Source organism: Artemia sp. Qi Xiang Cuo, chromosome 9, assembly GCF_049724085.1.
Source record: "Artemia sp. Qi Xiang Cuo chromosome 9, ASM4972408v1, whole genome shotgun sequence".
Classification (NCBI taxonomy): Eukaryota; Metazoa; Arthropoda; class Branchiopoda; order Anostraca; family Artemiidae; genus Artemia; species Artemia sp. Qi Xiang Cuo.
The window spans coordinates 46700523-46722005 of NC_142802.1; the positions used below are offsets into that span (position 1 = coordinate 46700523).

The 21483-nt window shown below is 34.4% G+C and overlaps 1 protein-coding gene across 2 annotated transcripts in view; it reads right to left on the reverse strand.

The window, feature by feature from the left end:
* IntS2 (integrator complex subunit 2) overlaps positions 1 to 21483 on the reverse strand; it is an 81389-nt gene that overhangs the window by 12896 nt on the left and 47010 nt on the right. For both annotated transcript variants that reach the window (XM_089094638.1, XM_089094637.1), the window contains exons 10-15: positions 19256 to 19404; positions 17052 to 17425; positions 12513 to 12656; positions 9579 to 9731; positions 7294 to 7465; positions 4788 to 5016 (exon numbers count right to left, since the gene is read on the reverse strand). In XM_089094638.1, the coding sequence (XP_088950764.1) occupies positions 4788 to 5016; positions 7294 to 7465; positions 9579 to 9731; positions 12513 to 12656; positions 17052 to 17425; positions 19256 to 19404 (1221 nt within the window). The remainder of the gene's footprint in view (positions 1 to 4787; positions 5017 to 7293; positions 7466 to 9578; positions 9732 to 12512; positions 12657 to 17051; positions 17426 to 19255; positions 19405 to 21483) is intronic.

Genomic DNA, 21483 nt, shown 5'->3' on the forward strand with positions numbered 1-21483 from the left:
ATAATTAAGGGTTAAAACAGACCCACAAAAGTTGTGGATCAAGAATGGCATCTTTGTGATAAAAGGTTGCCAACTTTTGTTAGTTGATAGTTTGGTTGTAAGTTTATAGTTGTAGTTAGTTGATAAGTTAGTTGTTAGTACCAAATAGTTTCAGTAACATTATGTTTCAAGTTTTGAGCTTTTTCGCGTGATATACCTTGGAGAGGTTAACAAAAAGGCCTCGAGGGGTTAACAATTACAACTTAAATGTACAATTTTAAGGTAGAATATGAAATTTTCCGAGTATTTGAGTGCCCCCGTCCTCCCCGCTGCTGTTATAATTGCCAGTCACCTGATCATGTGAAGGCCAATAGCACCAGCCCTCCCAGCTGTTCTCGCTGCAGCGGTACGCATTTATCGACAAAAGATGCACCACCCTTGGCTGAACCGAAATGTGCGCTATGTTGTGAAGGCCATGTTGCATTCAGTCTAAAGTGCCGCGTAATCCGCAATGCCATAGCTAAGCGTGCCTCGAACAAGAAATGACTGGAGCAGTAACGTTTTCTGTGTGTTCTTTCAACATAAATGGCACCAAAGACAAAAGATTATTTAATAAATCAGAAAAAGAACGATTTTGACATTGTGTTGCTACAGGAACATTTTCTTCTTGCCACCTCCATTAACTCTCTGCGAAGAAGTAGCCATCATATTGTCTTTACCACCAATGCCCGAAAAACGAAAGGCCGACCTTCCGGGGTCCTTGCATGCGTTATTAAATGATTAGCTACTCCTTTATCACCTATCTTATTTCATTCCTCTGATAATATTATGGCAATACGACTTGGTTACCTTGTACTCGTAAATGTCTATCTTCCCTGTGATCATAAACGTCTAGCTTCACTTACTAAGTTTTCTAATGCCTACTCTTCCCTTAAAACTCTGTTATGCAATATTAAAAAGCATGGGTATCGTTGGCTAATGATAGGTGACTTCAATTGTGATGTTCATAGCTCATCTACTCGTAACAACTTCGTTTTAGATTCGTTGCCACTTGGTTACCGCATAGTACCCAAAACTCTTAATTACAGTTATATTGATAATAGTGGTACTGTGACCAATATTGATCATTGTATCTGCTCTACCGATGTTCCCTGTTCTGTCGGTTGACGAAGACGAACGTGATTTTGACCGCCTTCGCCTTTCCCAGTCTGTGACATTAACCGCTGATCCATCCAATTATCCTTGTCCTACTAATAAAAAATGGTGTATGAAACGAGAGTGCAGCAAAGCCAGTTGGCCTTTATATAATTTTACCCTAACAGCTCTGTTGCCCAGCGTCAAGATCCCTTTTAATCTACTGTGCACGAGTGTTTTTTCGCCGCAAGCCAGAGTGCAACTGAATGTTTATTACCTACGCTTAGTTGAGTGCATGCAACAAGCTGAGATTGTGGCTTTCCCACTTGTCCGGGTTAAATTCAAAACTCGAAGTCCAATTTAGAAAGAAGACCCGGATCTTAAAGCCGTCAAAAATCGTGCTAAATTCGATAGTATTTGCCATGCACAAGTGTGCCACTCTTTGTCAGAGTTTGGAGTGAACCCTTCTGTCGTACATGTACTTAAATTTTGGTATAGTAATTCGTTTCTTCGTTTAAAATCTGGTACAGGGTACTGCGCTAATATACCAGTTCAGTCTGGAGTACAAAAGGGTGGAGTGCTTGCATTCAAAATGTGTTATTAGGAATCAAGCCATCGTATCTTTATGATTCATCTGATGTGTCTTATATTGTGTATGCGGACGACCTGTAGTTTTAAGCCGAACCAAGTCTATTTTGGCATTATCGGTGCAACGTATTTCTATGATGTTTTGGGATATTGGTCTCTTTTTGAATGTTGATTAATGCGAATATTTAGTTTTAAATCCCAAATCATCAGCTCATAATTTGTCGTGTGGATCCTCAGTAATTCACAATGTTTCGAGTTTACGATGGTTAGGGATTAGTATTTGTTCTACACTCACTTGTTTGCGACTTCAAGTTCGGAGAGATGTTAAAGAAAAGTTGAAGATTGCATATGTGAAAATTGAACCTAACCGTGGAAAATATTCACGCCGAGCTTCAGCTAAAATGTATTCCACATATAGAGACCATTCTGTCTTGTTTTTAAGTAGAATGTATTCGTTATTGAATAAGAATGATTTGCGCCAGATCCGTATCGCTTATTTTAAGTATTGCAAATTTTTACTGTACCTCCCCGCTTCAAGTTCAAGTTCAAGTTCAATCATTTTATTATTAACATATACATGTATATAATTGACATAGGCCCATGGGGAGACAAGCTCGAAAAACTAGACCTAGACAAAGATACAATAAAAAATTTTACGCTACAATACAAAGATAATTACGACGGCAAAGATACAATAATACAAAAATAATATGAAAGTAGCAGCTAGCCCAGGATCCAAATATAAATATAAATATATATAAAAAAAAGAGAGATCAATATTATTAAATATAAATTCATACTAAAAGATAGCCGAGAGGCCCACATTCACATAGAACAAAAATCCAAACAAATAACTTAATCATATTAAAAAGACACTTAATTAAAAATAATCCTGAACTAAATGAAATTTAAGATTCCTTTTATTAAATGGATAGAAGAAAATTTATCAATAAAATCCTTGTGAGCATCCCAGCACCGGGCTATTGACACAAACGGGGCGAATTTATATCTCTCAGTACTATGCTTGTCAATTTAGATACTCTTTTTTTTGTCGCGTGTTATAACGATGTAAATCTTGTGATTGGGAGAACAAATTTTGATTGAGGTAATATGACGGTAATTTCTTAATATCATAATTAAATTTGAAAACAATTGCTCCAAAAGTAAATTATTGAGAAACTGGAAGTATATCTAAATAAGTATATAAGGATGCTGTAGAAGACTTATTTGGAAGTGAAATAAGTGATGAAATAAAAAGTTTCAGGATTCTTACTGCTTTATTTTGTAAAATCTGTATTGGTTTAATATGGCTTTTAAATGTAGATAAATATACTAGAGAACAATAATTAATATTAGACTGAATCAGAGCAAAATAAATGCTTCTTAAAGCAGAGTAGGGCAAATAATGCTTCAACCTCCGCATTAAACCAACATACCTTGAAATCTTTAAGCGTATATTTTGAATGTGTGTTTTAAAAGATAATCTTTCATCAATCATAAGTCCAAGGTACTTTATCACATTCGCCCGAGATATTGATAATAGATACTTTGAAGAAGTAACTCGGGTAATACGAGGGCATATATTTGACTTCCTGCCGTAAATTATGAAATTAGTTTTTGATAAATTCAAAGCAATAAAATTTGCGGAACACCAATCAAGAACATTAGAAAATGCAGTATCAAGCTTTGCCTCCCAAATCCTCGTCATTCCTCTTAGAAATTGAAACTGCCGTATCATCAGCAAAATGTGTGTTGAGACATGGGATTGCCAAAGAGTGGTGAAGATTATTTATATAAATTAGAAAAAGCAGAGGACTTAGGACAGAGCCCTGAGGCACCCCAACCATCGAGGACTGAGGAACAGGCGAAGAGAGAAAATTACCTCCATTATTCGTTGCTTTCTCTTATCAAGATAAGATTTAACTAGATCCAACGCCGGTCCGCGTACACCACAATTATCCAATTTACGAAAAAGAATACAATGGGATATTGTATCAAATGCTTTTTTAAAATCCAAGTATATTGTTGCTGGAATTTCACCTCTATCTAAGCATTCATGAATATATTGGATGAGAGCAATGATAGCGTGCTCAGTATTGTTTCCAAATCTAAAACCAAACTGGGAATTTGTGAAAAAATTAAACGATTTAAGAAAATCATAGATCCTCTTATAAATTGCCTTCTCAAATATTTTAGAAAATGCTGACAAAATAGAAATAGGGCGGTAATTTGATGGGTTTTCAGGAGAGTCACCTTTGTGAAGCGGAATTCATATCGTAATACACGTATTATTGAGAAGTATGGTGCTACCGACATTATCAAATCGTTTGAATTGCTTAGTAATAATTTAACAAGACATGCCTTTGTGTCCCTAGGCCCAAACCATAATATTATCCGTGTTTTTTTGTCAGTGATTAAGTTTAAGTTATCTTTGTTTCTGTGTATTTGATTTTTTTTTTTTTTTGTGTACTTTACTTCGCTTGTTTTGTATAGAAGTGGGTTATAAATAAATAATAATTATTATTATTATTATATGTACTATAAAATGCACTTAAACTCGTATCCTCTAGGATCTGGACCTCTTCCTAGCAACAAGCTCGTACTGGCGGACAAGGAACAAAAGAATAAAAAAAGAGCAAAATCGAAGTGTTGCTGCCGCAATATAATTAGCTGAACATTTTAGGTGAGTAGCAGATTACTATTTTTGTCATTGATCAATACTTGTGGTAAGTTTAGACGCAACAGCAATACGGCTTCCAAGCCAGTAAAAAAAGTTACTTGGCCTGAAAAAAAAAAAAAAAAAAAAAACCATTGCTGTTCGCCTTTAAGTCCCGCTTTCGCATTCATGTAGGCTATTTGATATTTGAAGGAAACATAAAGAACAAACAAGAGAAAGAGCAAGGGAGAGGGTAGAGGGATAGAGGGACACAAAGGGGGATAAAGAGAAAGAGAGAGGGATTACAAATAAAAACTCTTTTGCGACAAGACTTGATGAGAGACAGTAAACAGAAATTCCGAGAAAAGGGCGATTATACAAATAGACGAGCCTATAATGATCCATCTAAGAACAAAATCTTAAATAATACCTCTTTATCAGATTCCAGAGGAAGACAAGCTTCAAGTAGAATCTGAACCACAACACTTTCGTGTGCTGCAATATAAGCGTTCCGTAGATCGTCTCTTTCATTTTCACTTGTCAAATTACCGACTTTTTCAAGGAGAGGTCTTTCTAATTGATGACGCTGAAGAAAGCTGCGAGAGGACGCTAACCAAACTCGAAGCAGATGAAGAAGAATAGATAACAATGGCGGACACCTAAAGTAAAAATATTGTCAAATCAAATTCCAAAGATACCTTTTCCAGTTCAAACAGGTGTTTAAAGGCATAAACTTCCGCAAATATGGTACTGCACGAATATATAAGTCATGTATCAACTGCGTAACAACTGTGCCTCACACCCAGGTGAACTCGACAATAAAATACTGAAAAAGCACTCATCTTTCCTACCACAGCCAGTCGGATCAGTTATAAACCAGTTTTTCCCAGAACAAAAATGTCGAAAGATGTGAAAAGCTGTGTATGTTCTTGTCATACCAAAGATCAAGACACTCCTCGAATAACTCTATGGTTCTAGCGTATAAAGACTATTATTTAAAATTTTTTTCCCTTTAACTCTTAGTACAGTCAATTCAACTACTTTTTTCTGAAAAACAGATGTTTTTAAGTGCATTTTAACAATTTGAAACATTTTTAAAGCCTAAGGCCAAATATATCAAGGTCTATCTTCCAATATGAAAAAAAAAACTAAATTGTGTGCCATAGAAACACCAAACCTTCATATATAGTTAAAGTTGGTACGCGCTCGAGAAATGCTTAACTAAAATAGCAAAATAGCAAAAAACAAAAACAAATAAAAAGCGTGAATAGCCCTGAATAAGAAATTAGAGTGAAACACAATCTTGTAAAATTTGAACTAAAACCTCAAAATTAAAAGAGCCTTTTTTGTTTACAACTCGAAACAATAAATAAATAAAGAGCTTCAAAGTTTTTCACGTATTAAAGACAGCAGAGCCAAAGTGTATACGAATGGTTTTTTATTTCAATTTTTTTATTACCAACTGAAAACCATTCCCCAGTTTTGTATCATCGTTATTTTCGGTAATTCTCGGTCCCAAAACAGGTATGCTAACCAAATAACCGACATTCCTGCATTTTAAATCTGTCCTGCAGTAAAAAGTAAATAATATGACAACTTATAAAACGAACAATTTTCTAAAACTGGAGCTATGCTCATACAGACTAGTATTTTATGACAAAAAAAAAAAAATTCTAAGTTAAATATTTCGGTAAAATATTTTGGTGAACACTTTGAGTAATAAGCAATGCATAATACTTACATTTGCTCTGCAAATATAAATATTCTTTATAATTCAGTAAAGTTTCAACCCGATTTGCTTTTCACAACACAGTTTGTTCGTAATAAATATAATAGAATATTGATCTGTTAAAACTGTTAAAGTTTATATTAGGTCTCTTTAAACATAGGAAGGTTTATTTTATCAAGATGAGGAATAGGAAAGCAACATCTTTAATGGCACCGCCGACATATACAGCCGTCCTGTGCCGAAATTCAGTATACATATTTCTCAAGTTGTCCAGAAAATCAAAAAATAGTAACTTTTTATGAGACTAGAGAAACACTCGAAGATACAGAATTTCGTCAACAGATTTTTTTAGGTCTTTTTGGCTTTCACCCCCCCCCCCCAACAGTTCATACCAGCAATTCCAGTATGCATAGATATATACGTAAGTACATAATACATGATACAATAGTGCAAATGAATAGACAACTAGCGAATCAACAGAAAATCTTTCCTACTAGAAGTAGATACTAGGTATCGAAACTCTAGCATGTCCCTACTAGGTTATGGCTGTCTCAAACCATCAAAATCTGTAATAACCCCAATGGATACTGGGTATTATCTCAGAAACTAAAGCAGACAGAAAAACCCCGAGTCCGCCGCTTCGAGATTAGGACACGTACATCTTTGACCCAAAGATAACTTTGTGTGTTAGCTGTGGGGGTAAGAACCAAATTGATACGCCGCATACGCAAATCGAGGTAAAAATATTAGGTATACATTTTTATTATCACTAAAATTTCGCCAAAGAGGAATCCAGATGATATATTTACACCTATTTAAATTTGAAGAACCCTCTTTGGAGATTCAGAGCGTACAAAGCCCATACTATAACCAGATTTACCTGTTTTACATATTGGCCTCACTATTGACCATGGTAAGATGATAGAAACAGTCCATTGACTATATTGCACTGTAAGCCCAAAGAAATGTGAAGTAATTAGCATATACACGTAAAGACAATACCGAGATTATTTATGAGGACGAATAATCGTAATAAAAATTAAGCTAATACGATAATTACAATATTACAATTATATTATTACCATAATACATACAATTTGCATTATTATTATAGGCTATAATATTATTATTTATACAAAACATAATATTTCGTTAGCTCAAAATAGTTGAAATGAATTTAAAATTGAGCTCAGAAATGATTTCTCACCTAAAAACCCTTGAATCACAACGAAGAACAATAAGTGGATCAGTTGTAATTTCATATTCCGTCAATCCTCGGCCTATCCAACCTGATTCTTGATGCAAGGCATTCGTTGTCATAACCCAAAAATCACAAGAATGAGTGAGAGCAATTCTGAACCAAACTTCTTTGTACATCACTGAAAAAAAAAAAAGAAAAAAAAACTAATTAGGAGAACAGTGAAGAAACGGTTTCCTTTTTTGTCTTCAAAATAAGCTAAGACCTTTCCGATTGACAGTTTGGATTCTCAAACTGAAAATCCAATCACCAAAATCGATTTTATTCAGAGTCCGATTGTGGATTCCTATTTCGACTCCACAATCCAACAATCAGTTCCTCGTTGGGATTTCAAACTTGAAAACACTATTCGAATCAGAAGTTATAGAATTTGGATTGTCATATATTAGGAAAAATTCTAAAGCTTACAATATGTATACATTTTATGTTACTATAGAGGATAAATTTTTTTCAAACAAATTGTATGGGTAGTTTTTTTATTCTTTTAATATTTTGGATTTAATATTGAAGTTATTTTCCATAATAGCCTTTAAGAATATATGTGGTCTTGAATTTTAGTCTGGAAGAAGGCGGGAGGGAAAAGTTCAGGTATGATTATAAAATGGGCAATATTCCAAATAAATTTCCTGAAATTCCAGATAAAAATGGATAAAATTGTTAGATTTTCAAAAAAAAAATTGAAATGTTGCGTGAAAATTCAATTTCTGTAGCACTACCAAACAAAGGGGATTTTTTTCAACAATTTGGATTGTAAAATTTGCTTTACTGTTCATAGTCCCAAAAGCAAAGCGAGAATCTAGATTTTCAATCGAAGACAATTGATGGGTAGTCAATTTGCTACCCATCTACATAGTGCACTCAAATATGCCTTTCCTGAGCGAAGCAGTTTGGACATAGCCACAACTACCATTTCTTTTATTATTAAAAGTTGGAATACCAGTAATATTAATGCCAATGACATCATGAAAATAATTTTGCTACCGACGACAAGCATTATTGTCAAAATTTCAGTTAACTTTTTGTCGTCACAGAGTCAAAATATAAACACTCCGTTATGAATAAAATTGGAAAGCAATCAGCTTAGTAGAACTATTTGAACACAAATTTAATAAACATTAAACATTTTTTTTTCTTTTGAGAGTTTTAATGCATTATTAAAGCAACACACTTCCATTAAAAGCTCACAAAGTAATTATTCGACACACTTTTTTCTGATAATGAGGTAATTAATGTTTTGCTTGCTGGAATCTTAAAGCTTTCGATTTAAAAGCTTACATAATACTTTCGATGTGGAAGCTTTCGATCAAAGAAGCTTAAAAAGTGATTATTCGACACACTTCTTCTGATAATGAGGTAATTACTGCTTTACTTGCTACTATCTTTAAGGCTTTCGATCTCGATTTGAAAGAGAGTTTACGAATGATATATAGCAAGTAAAATGTGTAGCTGCTACACAGACACTGCTGAAAAAAATCCTTAAGTTTCCCTCCAAATTGAAAGTAAAAAAAAAAAAAAAAAAAAAAAAAAAAAAAAAAAAAAACAACTTGAAGAATAACAGCAAAGCAAAATGCAATTAGAGCCAAGCTCATAGGTGAGAAGAATTGAGTTCAGGAGTTTAAGAGAAGGGTGGTAAATTCAAAAAGATCATCCATGAAAACCCAAAATATAAGGAATTATGAGAAATTACAGAACAAGATCCTTTTATGGGAGGGTAGGGGTAAAGGTGGGCCCTGAAGACCCACTCCCTATATAAATATCCAATTATACCAAAAATAAGCCTTTTAATCATTGAATTAAGAAGTGATTCCTACGTACACAGGTATTGGACCAGTGGAGTCTGCATTTTAAACTTGTTTTGTTGGTGCTAACTAGCCTGCTTCTTTGTCTTTATTGCAGTTGAGTGGATATTTTTTTAAGTGCAATATTTCCAAGTCTTAACTATACCTTAATTAAATCCAAGAGACTTACCCTCACCTCTCCCAACAACACCAGCAAGGCCCTATCCAAGAAGAGGTCGATTACTGGGTTTGAACCCCCCCACCCCCACTCTCATGTTTGTCCGACTGGTAAAAAAGTAACAAGATACATCTTAACAAACTTATTTAAGCGTTTAGTAAAAAAAAATCCCCCCCCCAAACAAAATTCTGGATACACCCTTGAGCACCAGTAGAAAAAATTGACCATACTCTCTCACAAAATAAGAATCGTTTTTCCTTTTAAAGGTGTGAACTTACTTTGTACGCTTGTAGGAACACCTGGATCTAGCAGCTTTTTAATATTTTCGACAAGTACAGATGACTGAGTCCATAGTTGATCAACAGAAGCTTGGGCTAGCCGCTTGAGAATCCTGGTTAATCTGTCAGATGAATTAGGCAATGTTCCAAAGGCTAAAAGAGATATAGGATTTGAAAATTATATCATAAGTAAAATATATCTTATAATATTTTTATAAACAGAGGAAAAATTAACAAGAACATTGTAAAATAAAACCCAGTCCCACTTCTAATAATTATAATAATACTAAAAAAAAAAAGAATTGGTCCTCGCCGTAGTCAATCTTTTATATCACAAGTGGAATCTTAAGAAATTAAGTTCTAGAAATTTTCTGTGTTGTGAAAAGTTCACTAGAACTAATATCATGTTTTGTTGTAATTCTTGTTATTTGTATGTTCTTTAGATGATACATGTTAATGAATGACCTCACTAAAATTAATTTTACTTTTCTTAAAAACAACAACAACTGCCAGGCTTCGCTCGGTAAAAAGAAAAAAAGTTTTTAAGAAATTTAATTTCATTTTAATTTGTACTGCTAACATTTTTGGATATTTATGACGACAAATCAACTATAAATTCTTCTCTGGTGTCCGGCCGATCACAATTACGTCAGTTTTTAGCAGAATATACGAAAGCTTTGTTGCCGCATGGCTGAAAAAATATCTTTTGAAAGTAACTGATCGAAAGCAATTTGGTAACATCCCTAAGTGTTCGACAGTTCATTACCTCGTTAATTTAATTTATTTTATTTTAAAACACCTGGATGAACCTGGAAAATGGATAATTTTAATTGCAATTGATTTTATAAAAACATTTGACCTTGTTGATCACAAAATCCTTTTAGAAAAAATGGCTGAAAAAAATATACCCAGCGTTATTATTAAAACCATCACGAGCTTTTTAACAAATAGAGAGCAAACTGTAAAGTATAAACACCAATTTTCCACTTCTCTGCCAGTTTTTTGTGGAATTCCACAAGGAACTGTGATCGGGCCGCTGGGCTTCCTCCTCATGACAAATGAAATTGCTGCTGAGCTGGAGGACAGATGGAAATACGTTGACGACTTGTCCTTAACTAAAATCGTATCTAAGAATTCGATGAGCAATGCTGCTGGTTTCATCGACCAAGTTACCTCAGAGACGGTTGAACTAAACATGGTCGTGAATAAAGACAAATGCTCGGTCACGACATTTTCTTTTTTTCGGAATACTGAACCGTCTTTCAGAACCTCCTATCGCTTCTGAGCTAATAAGCCATAAAATAACTTTACTTGGTGTGGTGATTTCTTCTGACCTCTCATGGCGGGAGAATGCAAAGACAATTGTAGAAAAAGCTAACGGCGCAATCCAAATGCTAAAAACACTGAAAAGATTTCGAGTTCCTAAGGACAAGCTGAAACTAATATTTTCCACTTTAATCCGCCCCTTAGTTGAATATGCTTGTCCGGTTTGGCACTTTGCCCTTACCCAGGATGAAACTGATAAAATAGAACGAGTTCAGAACGGATCACTGCAAATCATTTATGGCGGTTCCCCTCTACCTTACTCCTTTTACCTCAGAGAATTTAAACTTGAATCCCTTTCTTCCCGCCGAGAAAAATTATGCCAAAGATTTGGCTCCTCCCTCCTCCAGCATCCCATCTACCGCTCATTCCTCCCCCCCCCTTTTGTCCCTATAAGATCTCGTCCCCCCAGGAAAGTGGCTTAGAAGGTTCCGAAACTGACCCCAGTTCACTGTAACACCATGCGCTACAGTAAAAGCTTTGTGCCAAGCTTTGTGAAATATTACAATAATCTGTAGTGTTTTATTCTTTAGTTTATTTTATCCTGACGAAGTTTTATCAGACAATTTTATTCTCAATCTCAAGTGTTTTTATCCTTTTTTTTGAAGGATAAAAAAATTTTAATTTTTTTGAAATATTTAGCACAGACAAGCATCTTCAGCAAAATTTACTATAAAACCAATTCAAGTGTTGTGTCGCCATCCGTATCACAAACGTTAGAAAATTCGACTATAGGAAAAAGCATTCCACTGAAAAATTCGACTACCGTAACAGTCAAAACTACAACCTTCAAAGTCCAACAAGCTAAGAACTGTACTGAGCAGGTCTGTATATGCTTCTAAAGAAAACCAGAATGGCAAGAAAGGTATATCGGACGTCATTTATGTGAAAATGGCCGTCCTGGCTAAGTGGAAGTGCACTGGGTTGAGAATTCTTTGTCCAAGGGGCACGAGTTCGATCCCTGGCGTGGCCAGTTATTTGGTTTGAAACGCGGGTCAGTGGTGTGACTCTGTAAGCTTAGCCAGAGTCGACCCTGCTCTAAATGGGTACCTGGTGAAATCGGATGAAAGTATGTAGGAAGAGGGTAAGAAAGCACGGGGTGTATGCCTTCAAGCCCCCATTGTGCTTCCTTGATGAAGGGTCATGAAATGAAGATCAGCACCGCCGGTTTGGACCTTAAGGGTCTAGTGCCGTCATACTTACTTACATTTATGTGAAAAATATTTTTTTTTCCAAAATTAAGGTTTAAGAATACTAATGACGAGGCTAGTATTCACGCGAAACCAACTGTGAACCTTCAGGTTGACAGTCATTTCTGGCGGTTGGGTCTATAGTTACAGCCAGCAGACGAATTATGAAAAAAAAAACGTATTAAGGGCGCTGGGAGGGGAAAACAAATTTTTTCAAAGTGATGAGCTATCTAGATCGTTTTTCACACCGGACAGTGTTATTATACCACTATTCCAAAAAAATATCGTGTCGTTTTCGAGAAAACATTTATGCACATATATAATTTTTTCTTAATCAAAAATATAACGTTTAAATATACCAGACAATTTTCAGCTAAAAATCAGTTTAGCACAAGTTCATATGATCTTTGAAGTTACTAACCTTTTCTAATGTTGGCTCCGTTGCATCCAGTAGATACGGTAGGAATTTCCAAAAAGAGATTTGAAGAATTACTCAGCCAATCTTCAACAATACAAAGCTGTGGGAACTGGGACGTTAATAACCGCAGCAGAGTTGGAAATAAACCTAAGAAGACAAAAACTGACTGAAGACACTGATTTGTAAGGCAATAAATTGTTTCTAATGCACAAAAAAATAGGGAACTTTTTTTTTCAGTTGCAACTCCTATTCAAGTTGTTTAGATACATGACATATGAAACTAAGAGAAAAAAGGAAATAATCTATGAAAAATAAAATAAAAAAGGTGAGAAAACGAAAATTCCCTTAGTTAGTAGTAGAACATGAAAAAGTAGGAGAAGAAAATATTTCGACAAGTTTCTCCACCAAGTCGTCCTTAGTGCTAAGAAAAAAAAAAAAAAAAAAAAAAAAAAAAAAAAAAAAAAACCTTTCGTACTTTACCCGACAAAAAGCGAACACTTTTTTTTTTTTTTTTTTTTTTTTTTAGCACTGAGGACGAAATATTTGCTTGTTCTTCGTCTTCATGTTTTGCCACTGGCTGACAAAATCTTCGTTTTCTCACCTTTTTTATTTTATTTTTCATTTATTATTTCCTTTCCTCTCTATAGTTCCCGCCTTGAAAAATATGGTCTTAAAGAGCCATCCAAACAATGGTCTAGCATTCGAAATAATTCAGTGCAGAAAGTTAAATTAGATAGACGACGTTTCTCACCTGCATTTATTTGAGTGTCGTGAATTACAATGAGTGATGTATCTTTACCTTTGTGAAGCTGCTTTCTTTTTCTTTTCTTTTTTCTTTTTGTAGTGCTCTACTATAATCTATTTTTGTAGATGGTGGGTGAATAAATGTTATTATATATATATATATATATATATATATATATATATATATATATATATATATATATATATATATATATATATATATATATATATATATATATATATATATATATATATATATATATATATATATATATATATATATATGTATATATATATATATATATATATATATATATATATATATATATATATACATATATATATATATATATATATATATATATATATATATATATATATATATATATATATATATATATATATATATATATATATATATATATATATATATATTATATATATGTATATATATATATACAAGGCTTTTTTCAACAGATTGCTTTTTTCAACACTTTGACCTCTTTATGAAACTCATATATTTTAAGCTTACCAAATCACAAGGTCACTATAATTACCGGCTTAGCTTCAAATAGTTGCCGGTGAATGAACAATAGAGTCAATTATTAGGATTAGGCAGCATATCTTTTTCTTCAGCTCAGCCTTCTTTTAGCTGGTACAATCCAATCCCAGGTCAGTTTGTATCCAACACTGAAACAATGAAGAGGCGACAAGCGGATAACCATTTATTTCGATACTTTCAAGGGAAAAGGCCCGCAAAAGAAAGCGTGAAAAAGGTAAAAAACAACAAATTAGCTTCCCAACACATATATAAAAACTGACCCCCTCCCCCCTATTTATACCAAATAAATACCACATGAAAATACCAAATAAATACTTAAATAAAATATAGCTACAATTTATTTTTCAACCAAGCCAAAACTAATTGTCTGGCATAAAAATTGCTTTATTACCCGTGATAAAAATGTTAGTTTCAGAGATGTCAAGTTAGTTGTACTAAGCGCCTGAGCGTTTAATCTTGAAAAACTGTTGGTGAACCGGGGATCGTTGTCTTAGGACTCTTAGGTGTAGCTTCGGAAACGCCGTATACCGGTTCTAGCCTCGAAAGTTTTCTCCAGGGATGACGACTCGTCAACGCAGGAGTCTTCCCGAGGCAAAAGCCATCTTCAGATCCCACAAAACGACATTGGACAAGCTCTCAACAGGGCCTGTGATTTAGACGTTAATGCAAAGTTGCAGTTACTTGAATCTCAGTGGCTGCCAGACGAGAGCTACTCGTTTCCAGCATCAAACAAACGTATTTTAAGGTTTCAGCGAAGCTGGATGGCTCGCTTTCCGTGGCTTGTGTACTCGGATAAATTTAAGGGTGCTTTCTGCAAATAATGTGTAATCTTTGGAGCTGAATGCTCCGGTAAAGGAAATCACCAAAGGCTTGGAGCACTGGTCCTAAAATCATTACAGTGTGGAAAGACGCTATTGAAGTTTCCGCTTGTCACAGTAAATTGAATTTCCATATAGGAAGTGCTGTACTTGCGGAGGGCTTTGTAGCCGTACAGAAAGGGAAGCAAGACAATATTCTCTTCAAGTTAGATGATGCTCGAAAAGCTGAAGCAAAAGAAAATTGCATGAGACTCGAACCCGTTGAAAAAACTATTGTTTTTTGTTGTCGATATAAGCTAGCCCTTTGTGGCACGAAAAATCACGGTTTCCAGCGTTCCGAAGAAAAAGAACAAACTTTAAACGACGGAAATTTTCGTTTTCTCTTCAGACTGAGAATGCGATGTGGTGATGAAGAGCTGAAAAAGCATATTGAAAAAAGTGTGGGAAATGGGATGTACCTGTCCCCAGTTGTGCAAAATCAGCTTATTGGTGTTTGTGGAAAGATGATCCAAGCTGATATTGTTAAAAGGGTAAACAAAAATGTGTGCTATTCGGTTTTAGCGGATGAAACACCTAACATAAGAAACACAGAGCAGCTGTCCATTTGTGCTCGGTATGTTTCAAACAGAGCTTTGCACGAAGATTTTCTTGGGTTTGTTCCCGTATCAGATTGAACAGGACAAGGTCTAGCCATCACAATATTAGAAACCTTGAAAAACCATGGTTTGGATTTGAGCAAGCTTGTAGGACAAGGATATGACGGAGCAGCTGCTATGAGTGGGCGCCTGAGAGTCACTCAAGCTTGGATTAGACAGCAGTATCCACGAGCAATTTATATCCACTGTGGAGCACATACACTCAACCTAGCGATCGCTTCAGCTTGCTCCATTCCAGTCCTGAAAACGTGTTTTGGGACAATATCTCTGATCTGCAACTTTTTTGTCTCATCCACCTTCCGTACCCAGGTAATCAAAGACAGAATTCGACAATGCATGCCGGAATCTAGAAAAACTACTCTCATTACCCTTTGTGAAACACGGTGGGTTTGAGAGGCACGATGCTTTTAACCACCTTGTTGAGCGGCGTGTGTGTGTGTCTGTCTGAGAACTATGTGTGTGCGTTCATTAGAACAAACAAAAATAAAATCGTTGCCACCAACTGTTTGAAAAGGACGTTGCTGCAGATTTGAAAGAAAGGAAATCCGAGGAAAATTCTTCCAAGGAATAAGCCAATTTTAGAAGCACTGGAAGAGCTTCAAGAAGGAAACCCGAATGCAGAGACTTCCGCAAAGACCCATCAGTTATCAAGCTCAAAGGAGCAAGGACAGTTTACGACCAGTTTATTCGTAGCAAAAGAACTCTTTGGTTTTATGTTGCCACTTTCTGAAGTTCCTCCGCCTGTTGACTGTGACTTGGCGCTTGCATACGACCTCGTTGACACTTTAATGCACACAATTGTGGGCCTTCGCGAAGACGCAGATTCTTTGTTTAACTTATTGCGTTCAAAAATAGAAGATTATGCAAGAAAACTGAAGATAGGATTGACTTTTCCGAAAGTTGTTCATCGTCGAAACAGCGCCTCTGACATCAATTGGCCGAAAGATCCGTCGAGAGCTTCCACATGTATTCTATTCATGGACTATTTCATGTCAGAACTCAAGGAGAGATTTACGGTGCATCGTACAATTTTGACAACAATAAGCGGCTTCATACCTAAGAACTTGTACAATAGAAACTTGTCTGACGCAGAAATCAGTGAGAATACTGATATTTACTCCGACATTTCACCAGAGCCAGATGCGCTAAGCCACGAAGTAAAATTATGGAAAGCGAAGTGGCAGAACGTTAACAACAAAGAAAAACCAGTCTCGGCTTTGGCTCCACTTGATCCTTGCAATGGTGATTTCTTTCATAACATCAGCCGCCTTCTTACAATTGTTTCAACTGCTACACAGGAAAGGACCTTCTCTACCTTGCGACGGCTTAAGACATGTCTACGAAATGCAACCGGTGAAGAACGTTCGACAGGTCAGGCGTTACTGTCAGTATACAGGGATGTTGCTATTGACATTGATACAGTTACTGACATGTTGGCAACTAAAAAAACATGTCGAATTGATTTTGCTCAGTGAATTCATTTTGTAACTATTAAGTTTTTTAACTTCAAAATACAGTATTTTATGTTCCTATCTATTGTCTTCTTTACCGTTAGACATGGATTAGGTCCGACCCGAGGAGAACCCCCCCCCCCCCCCGAAATGATTTCCTGGATACGGCCTTCTATATATATATATATATATATATATATATATATATATATATATATATATATATATATATATATATATATATATATATATATATATATATATATATATATATATATATATATATATATATACCGTATATATTCAATTACCAGAGTAAAGATGTTGATTCTTCTCCGCTACCAAAACTAAATATTTGATAGGTAAATCCAAAACAAAAGCTCGACTATAGGCCTTCACTTTAAGACCCAATTGTAAATGGGCCTTCACATTCTGAAGACGCAAATCCTCATAATATAGCAAATAATAAAGCAAAAGCAGCTGTGGAGTAATATCATCCTTTCGGGCAATAGAACTTCTATCTGAAGTTAAAACAGCTGATATTTCTTTCTCATCCAACGGCTCGTTTACAACTTCTAGTGGAGGCACTCCAGGCTTGTTCACCAATGTTAACATTGAAGATATGTATTGTTCAATTAAAGCTGGTACAGTTGGATGCAATGGCAAATGACAACTCAGAATTTGCCTACAACAAAGGAATAATAGTTAAATAAAAATCGAGCACATTGTTTTGCACGTGAAAGCTCATTTAGGTTGACAGAACTAATGTACACATCAACAAAAAATGAACAGAAAGTGACATCTATTTTTTTTTTATTATTGAAACCAGAAAATTTATAACAACACTGAGATATACAATAATTGTCGGTAGATAGAGTTAAAAACAATAGAAGAATTATTCGAATAATTGCGAATTATCCTTATTGAAAATAAAACTGAATAATTTATTTTCTCAAAAAGTCTGACTTGAGACCTATTAACCTACGTTACCGTTAAAAAAAAATGCATTCAAAATTCTCAAAAAACTAATACGTTGAACAGGCAGCTGATCCCTCCTCTGACTTCACATACCCTATCAGTCTCTTCCCAAATTCTTTTTTTTCCCTTAATCAATCGTGTCAATAGAAGATATATCACTTCGTCCCACTACTACCAATATCAAAAACAAGTAAATACACCCCTGCCTGAATTCCTCATTCCTTTATTGGCTATATACGACTATTTTACAATTGGTGAATTCACATAATAATTCAAACCCAATGAATCAAATATTGTCAACAAATGACAATCTTACAACTGAAAAACAGAATAGTAAATCAAAAAGGGTTGCCTCAAACTTCCGATATAATGCACAAGAATTTCGACAATCTATTGTGCTAAGAAATTCAAAATTTTGAACACATGACAATCACATATACGAAAAGTACGCTTACCACTAGAACTTCTTTTCTCTCAACCAGCTTTGATATTTTTCCTTTCATTCCCCCTTTCGCAATGAAACTTTCCGCCACATTTAAAGTGATACATCACATTTTTAAATTTGAAAAGTTTTGTTGAATACCGAAGTCAGAGAATTTCTTGAATTTTTTTTTATAATTCCAGAAGTGTACTAGGTAACAGAGTTCATAACGAACTAACCCATAAACTGCATATCTAAGAAATGTGAATAATTTGACTGAAAAGAACTGCCAATTATTCGTGTTAAGGGGTTTCTAATTTCAGTCAGCGTGAAATGTATTAAGAGGGCCTTGGGGCGGGGGGAGATTTATACCTAAAACCTTCGCAATAGTGTATTCAACGACTTCTTAAATTTATTGGCGATCGGATGAACAGTTTAGTAATGCATACAGGATACAACATAAGAGAAAAACATACATTCGATTAAATATATACATAAATAAATATATATATATATATATAATAAATATATATATATATATATATATATATATATATATATATATATATATATATATATATATATATATATATATATTTATATATATATATATATATATATATATATATATATATATATATATATATATATATATATATATATATATATATATATGGGTTGGTAAGCCTTTTCTCCTTTTATCAATTTCCCACTCTTTTCTTGCATTCTCTAATATATCTTATTCCTTTCTCACTCCCTCGGTAATTTAGTTCTATCTGATTCACCCCTTACAAGCTAGCTTCTGTGATGTTTACTCTGTGTATTTTAATTGTTTTATAACTATGTTAGTGCAGTACATTAATTTACGAATTAACTGCACTTGATTCATCGATGAATTTATATTAGCAAAGTTCTTTGGACGTAAACAGTAATAGCACATGGGGGAATAGAAGATCAAGATATGAAAAGATGATTTTACCCTACCTAGGATAGAAGTGGCTTAATTAATTGTTTCTTAGTACTTATAAAAAGAGAACAAGAAATGATAGAAAATAACGGTGAATGAAAGAAGAAAAAGAAGAAAATAAAGAAGAAAAATAAAGAAAAAGCTCTTGCTTGTAAATCCAGGGTTGAATGGACACACGGTGTTTGGTAAAAGAGCGACTCTTGAGCAGTTGGTAAATGCAATTCACAGGCAAATGACTTGTCAAAGTCGCGTTCAAATCAGCTGTTACCGGGATCTTGGTGGCATGGGATGTAATCACCTACAACAAAAAAGGCAAAATAATACTTAATTAATTTCAATAAGCTTATTCTATGTTTATCAATTGCTAGCATAAAAGTCGAGTTATTAAGGTGTCACAATAATAGAAGATATAGAAAATATGTCCATTACCCAACATTCAAGTCAGCTCCTTTGCCTCTTGTTTGGCGAGAACAAGTCAATTGGAAATCTTTGAGCTACAGGATACTTATAGGGAAAAAATAACTATTAATCCTACCCTCAAATGGTGTAAAACGTTAAAGTCGTGCATTAAAGTAAAATGTCCTTATTAGGAAGAGGAAGGGATAAAATAATATTTATAACTATACCAAGTACAACTATAAATATAAGTATCTGAAATGCACAATTCATACACTTTTCGTATGTTCACACATATTAAACCATGTTTGAAGTAGGCTGGTTCTTTAACAATCTATTTCAAAAACTTGTTGGTATAAACATATTAAATACTAATGTAAAAATTTCAATAATCGTTTAAAGTAGGCTAGTTCTTTAACAGTCTTTTTGAAAATTTTTGTTATAAACATATTGCATACAAACATAAAAGCACATTAACTGACTTCACCTAGCAACAAGGCAATATTAAAAAAAAAATTAATTTACAAAATTAGTCAGATTCAATCTTCCTCAGGAAATCGTTGGCCCTGCCTGGAATCAGGGTAATTTTTAATTAAATACAATTCTATTATTTTTGCACCTATTATTGTCTTCAATGTTTATATTTTAACATAGCCTAGAAATGAATCGGATAATTTCAAAACTAAGAACAATTTATTCTAATCTAAAATTATGCGCGAACATTTGCTAATTAAAACAGTCAATGAATTTAAGTTGGCCGATATGGATTATAGCTTTACTTATAAACATATTAAATCACAAAGCTATTGACTAAAATTCTGGCACCAATGCCATGTAGACCCCGGCGCCGCGCCGGCGGATCGACCGAACGCCGCCGACGAGAAACCCGGTCGAACGCCGCCAAAGTGTCGTAACGCCGCCGGCGAGCCGCAGGCATGCCGCCACCGGCAGAGATGGCGGCGTTCGGTTGACTAAATTAATTTTGCGGCAATTTTTATTGTGTCAACCACAAAGTCCGAATTTGTCTTTCTTGTGTGGATTTGTATTTCATTCTCTCTGATTAGAAATCAGGCAGGGTTTGAACTATCCCCGAATTTTTGGGTTTGTTTCTAAAAATATATGTGCCACCTTGAAAAAAATTTGGTTCCTCGAATCCTTCAAATCCATGCAATCACGGTGCCACCCCTAGCGATTTATCATCAGTGACTTTCCCTGCCAAATATTACTTTGTATACCATAATTCTTCACTGCTCTCTTGTTCATTAATTTTCCTCTCTTTTGTTACTTTGCATAAAACCAGACAGATGCAATATGCTATTTCAAATATTGCAATATACACAGTTCTTCATATGCTGACAAAAAAAAGTATCGTCTTTATGAAATGAGTTTAAATCATTTCGAATGCAGTTTCCCAATCGCTATTTCTTACATCATTCGTATTCAAGAATTTTATTTTCAAGTTGAATAGAATTATAGAACGCATTCACTACTATACAGCTTCAGCCTTTTGTTGGATTTTGAAATTGACAGCCGACAGATTGTTTCTACAGTTGAATTGTAAGATTGCAGATTTTTTTTTTGCTGTTTTTAGATAAGATTTTTTTAATGTTTAATCCTCAATTATTGAACACCTGATAGAAAATACAATCTTCTTTCTGGAACATTTTTACCCCCCCCCCCCACCAAAAAAAAAAACAGCCTACGGTTGAGCTATAGCTATAGACTAAGCTATGTACATGGTTGGGGAATCAATGATTGAACCGGAAGTTACCCCAAAAATATGATTCAGAAATAAATTGTAAATTATTGCCTATAGGGGAGGGGGATAGGGGGCTATCATTTTTAAATGATAATACCTCATTTTTTTTATTGAAAGCAGGGATAATTATTTTTAAAAAGATAATTATTTTTTTCATTTAAAGTGGAGACAGAAGAAAATGATATCAAATTCCCTGGGAAACCATTGAAGTATTTTGATAGA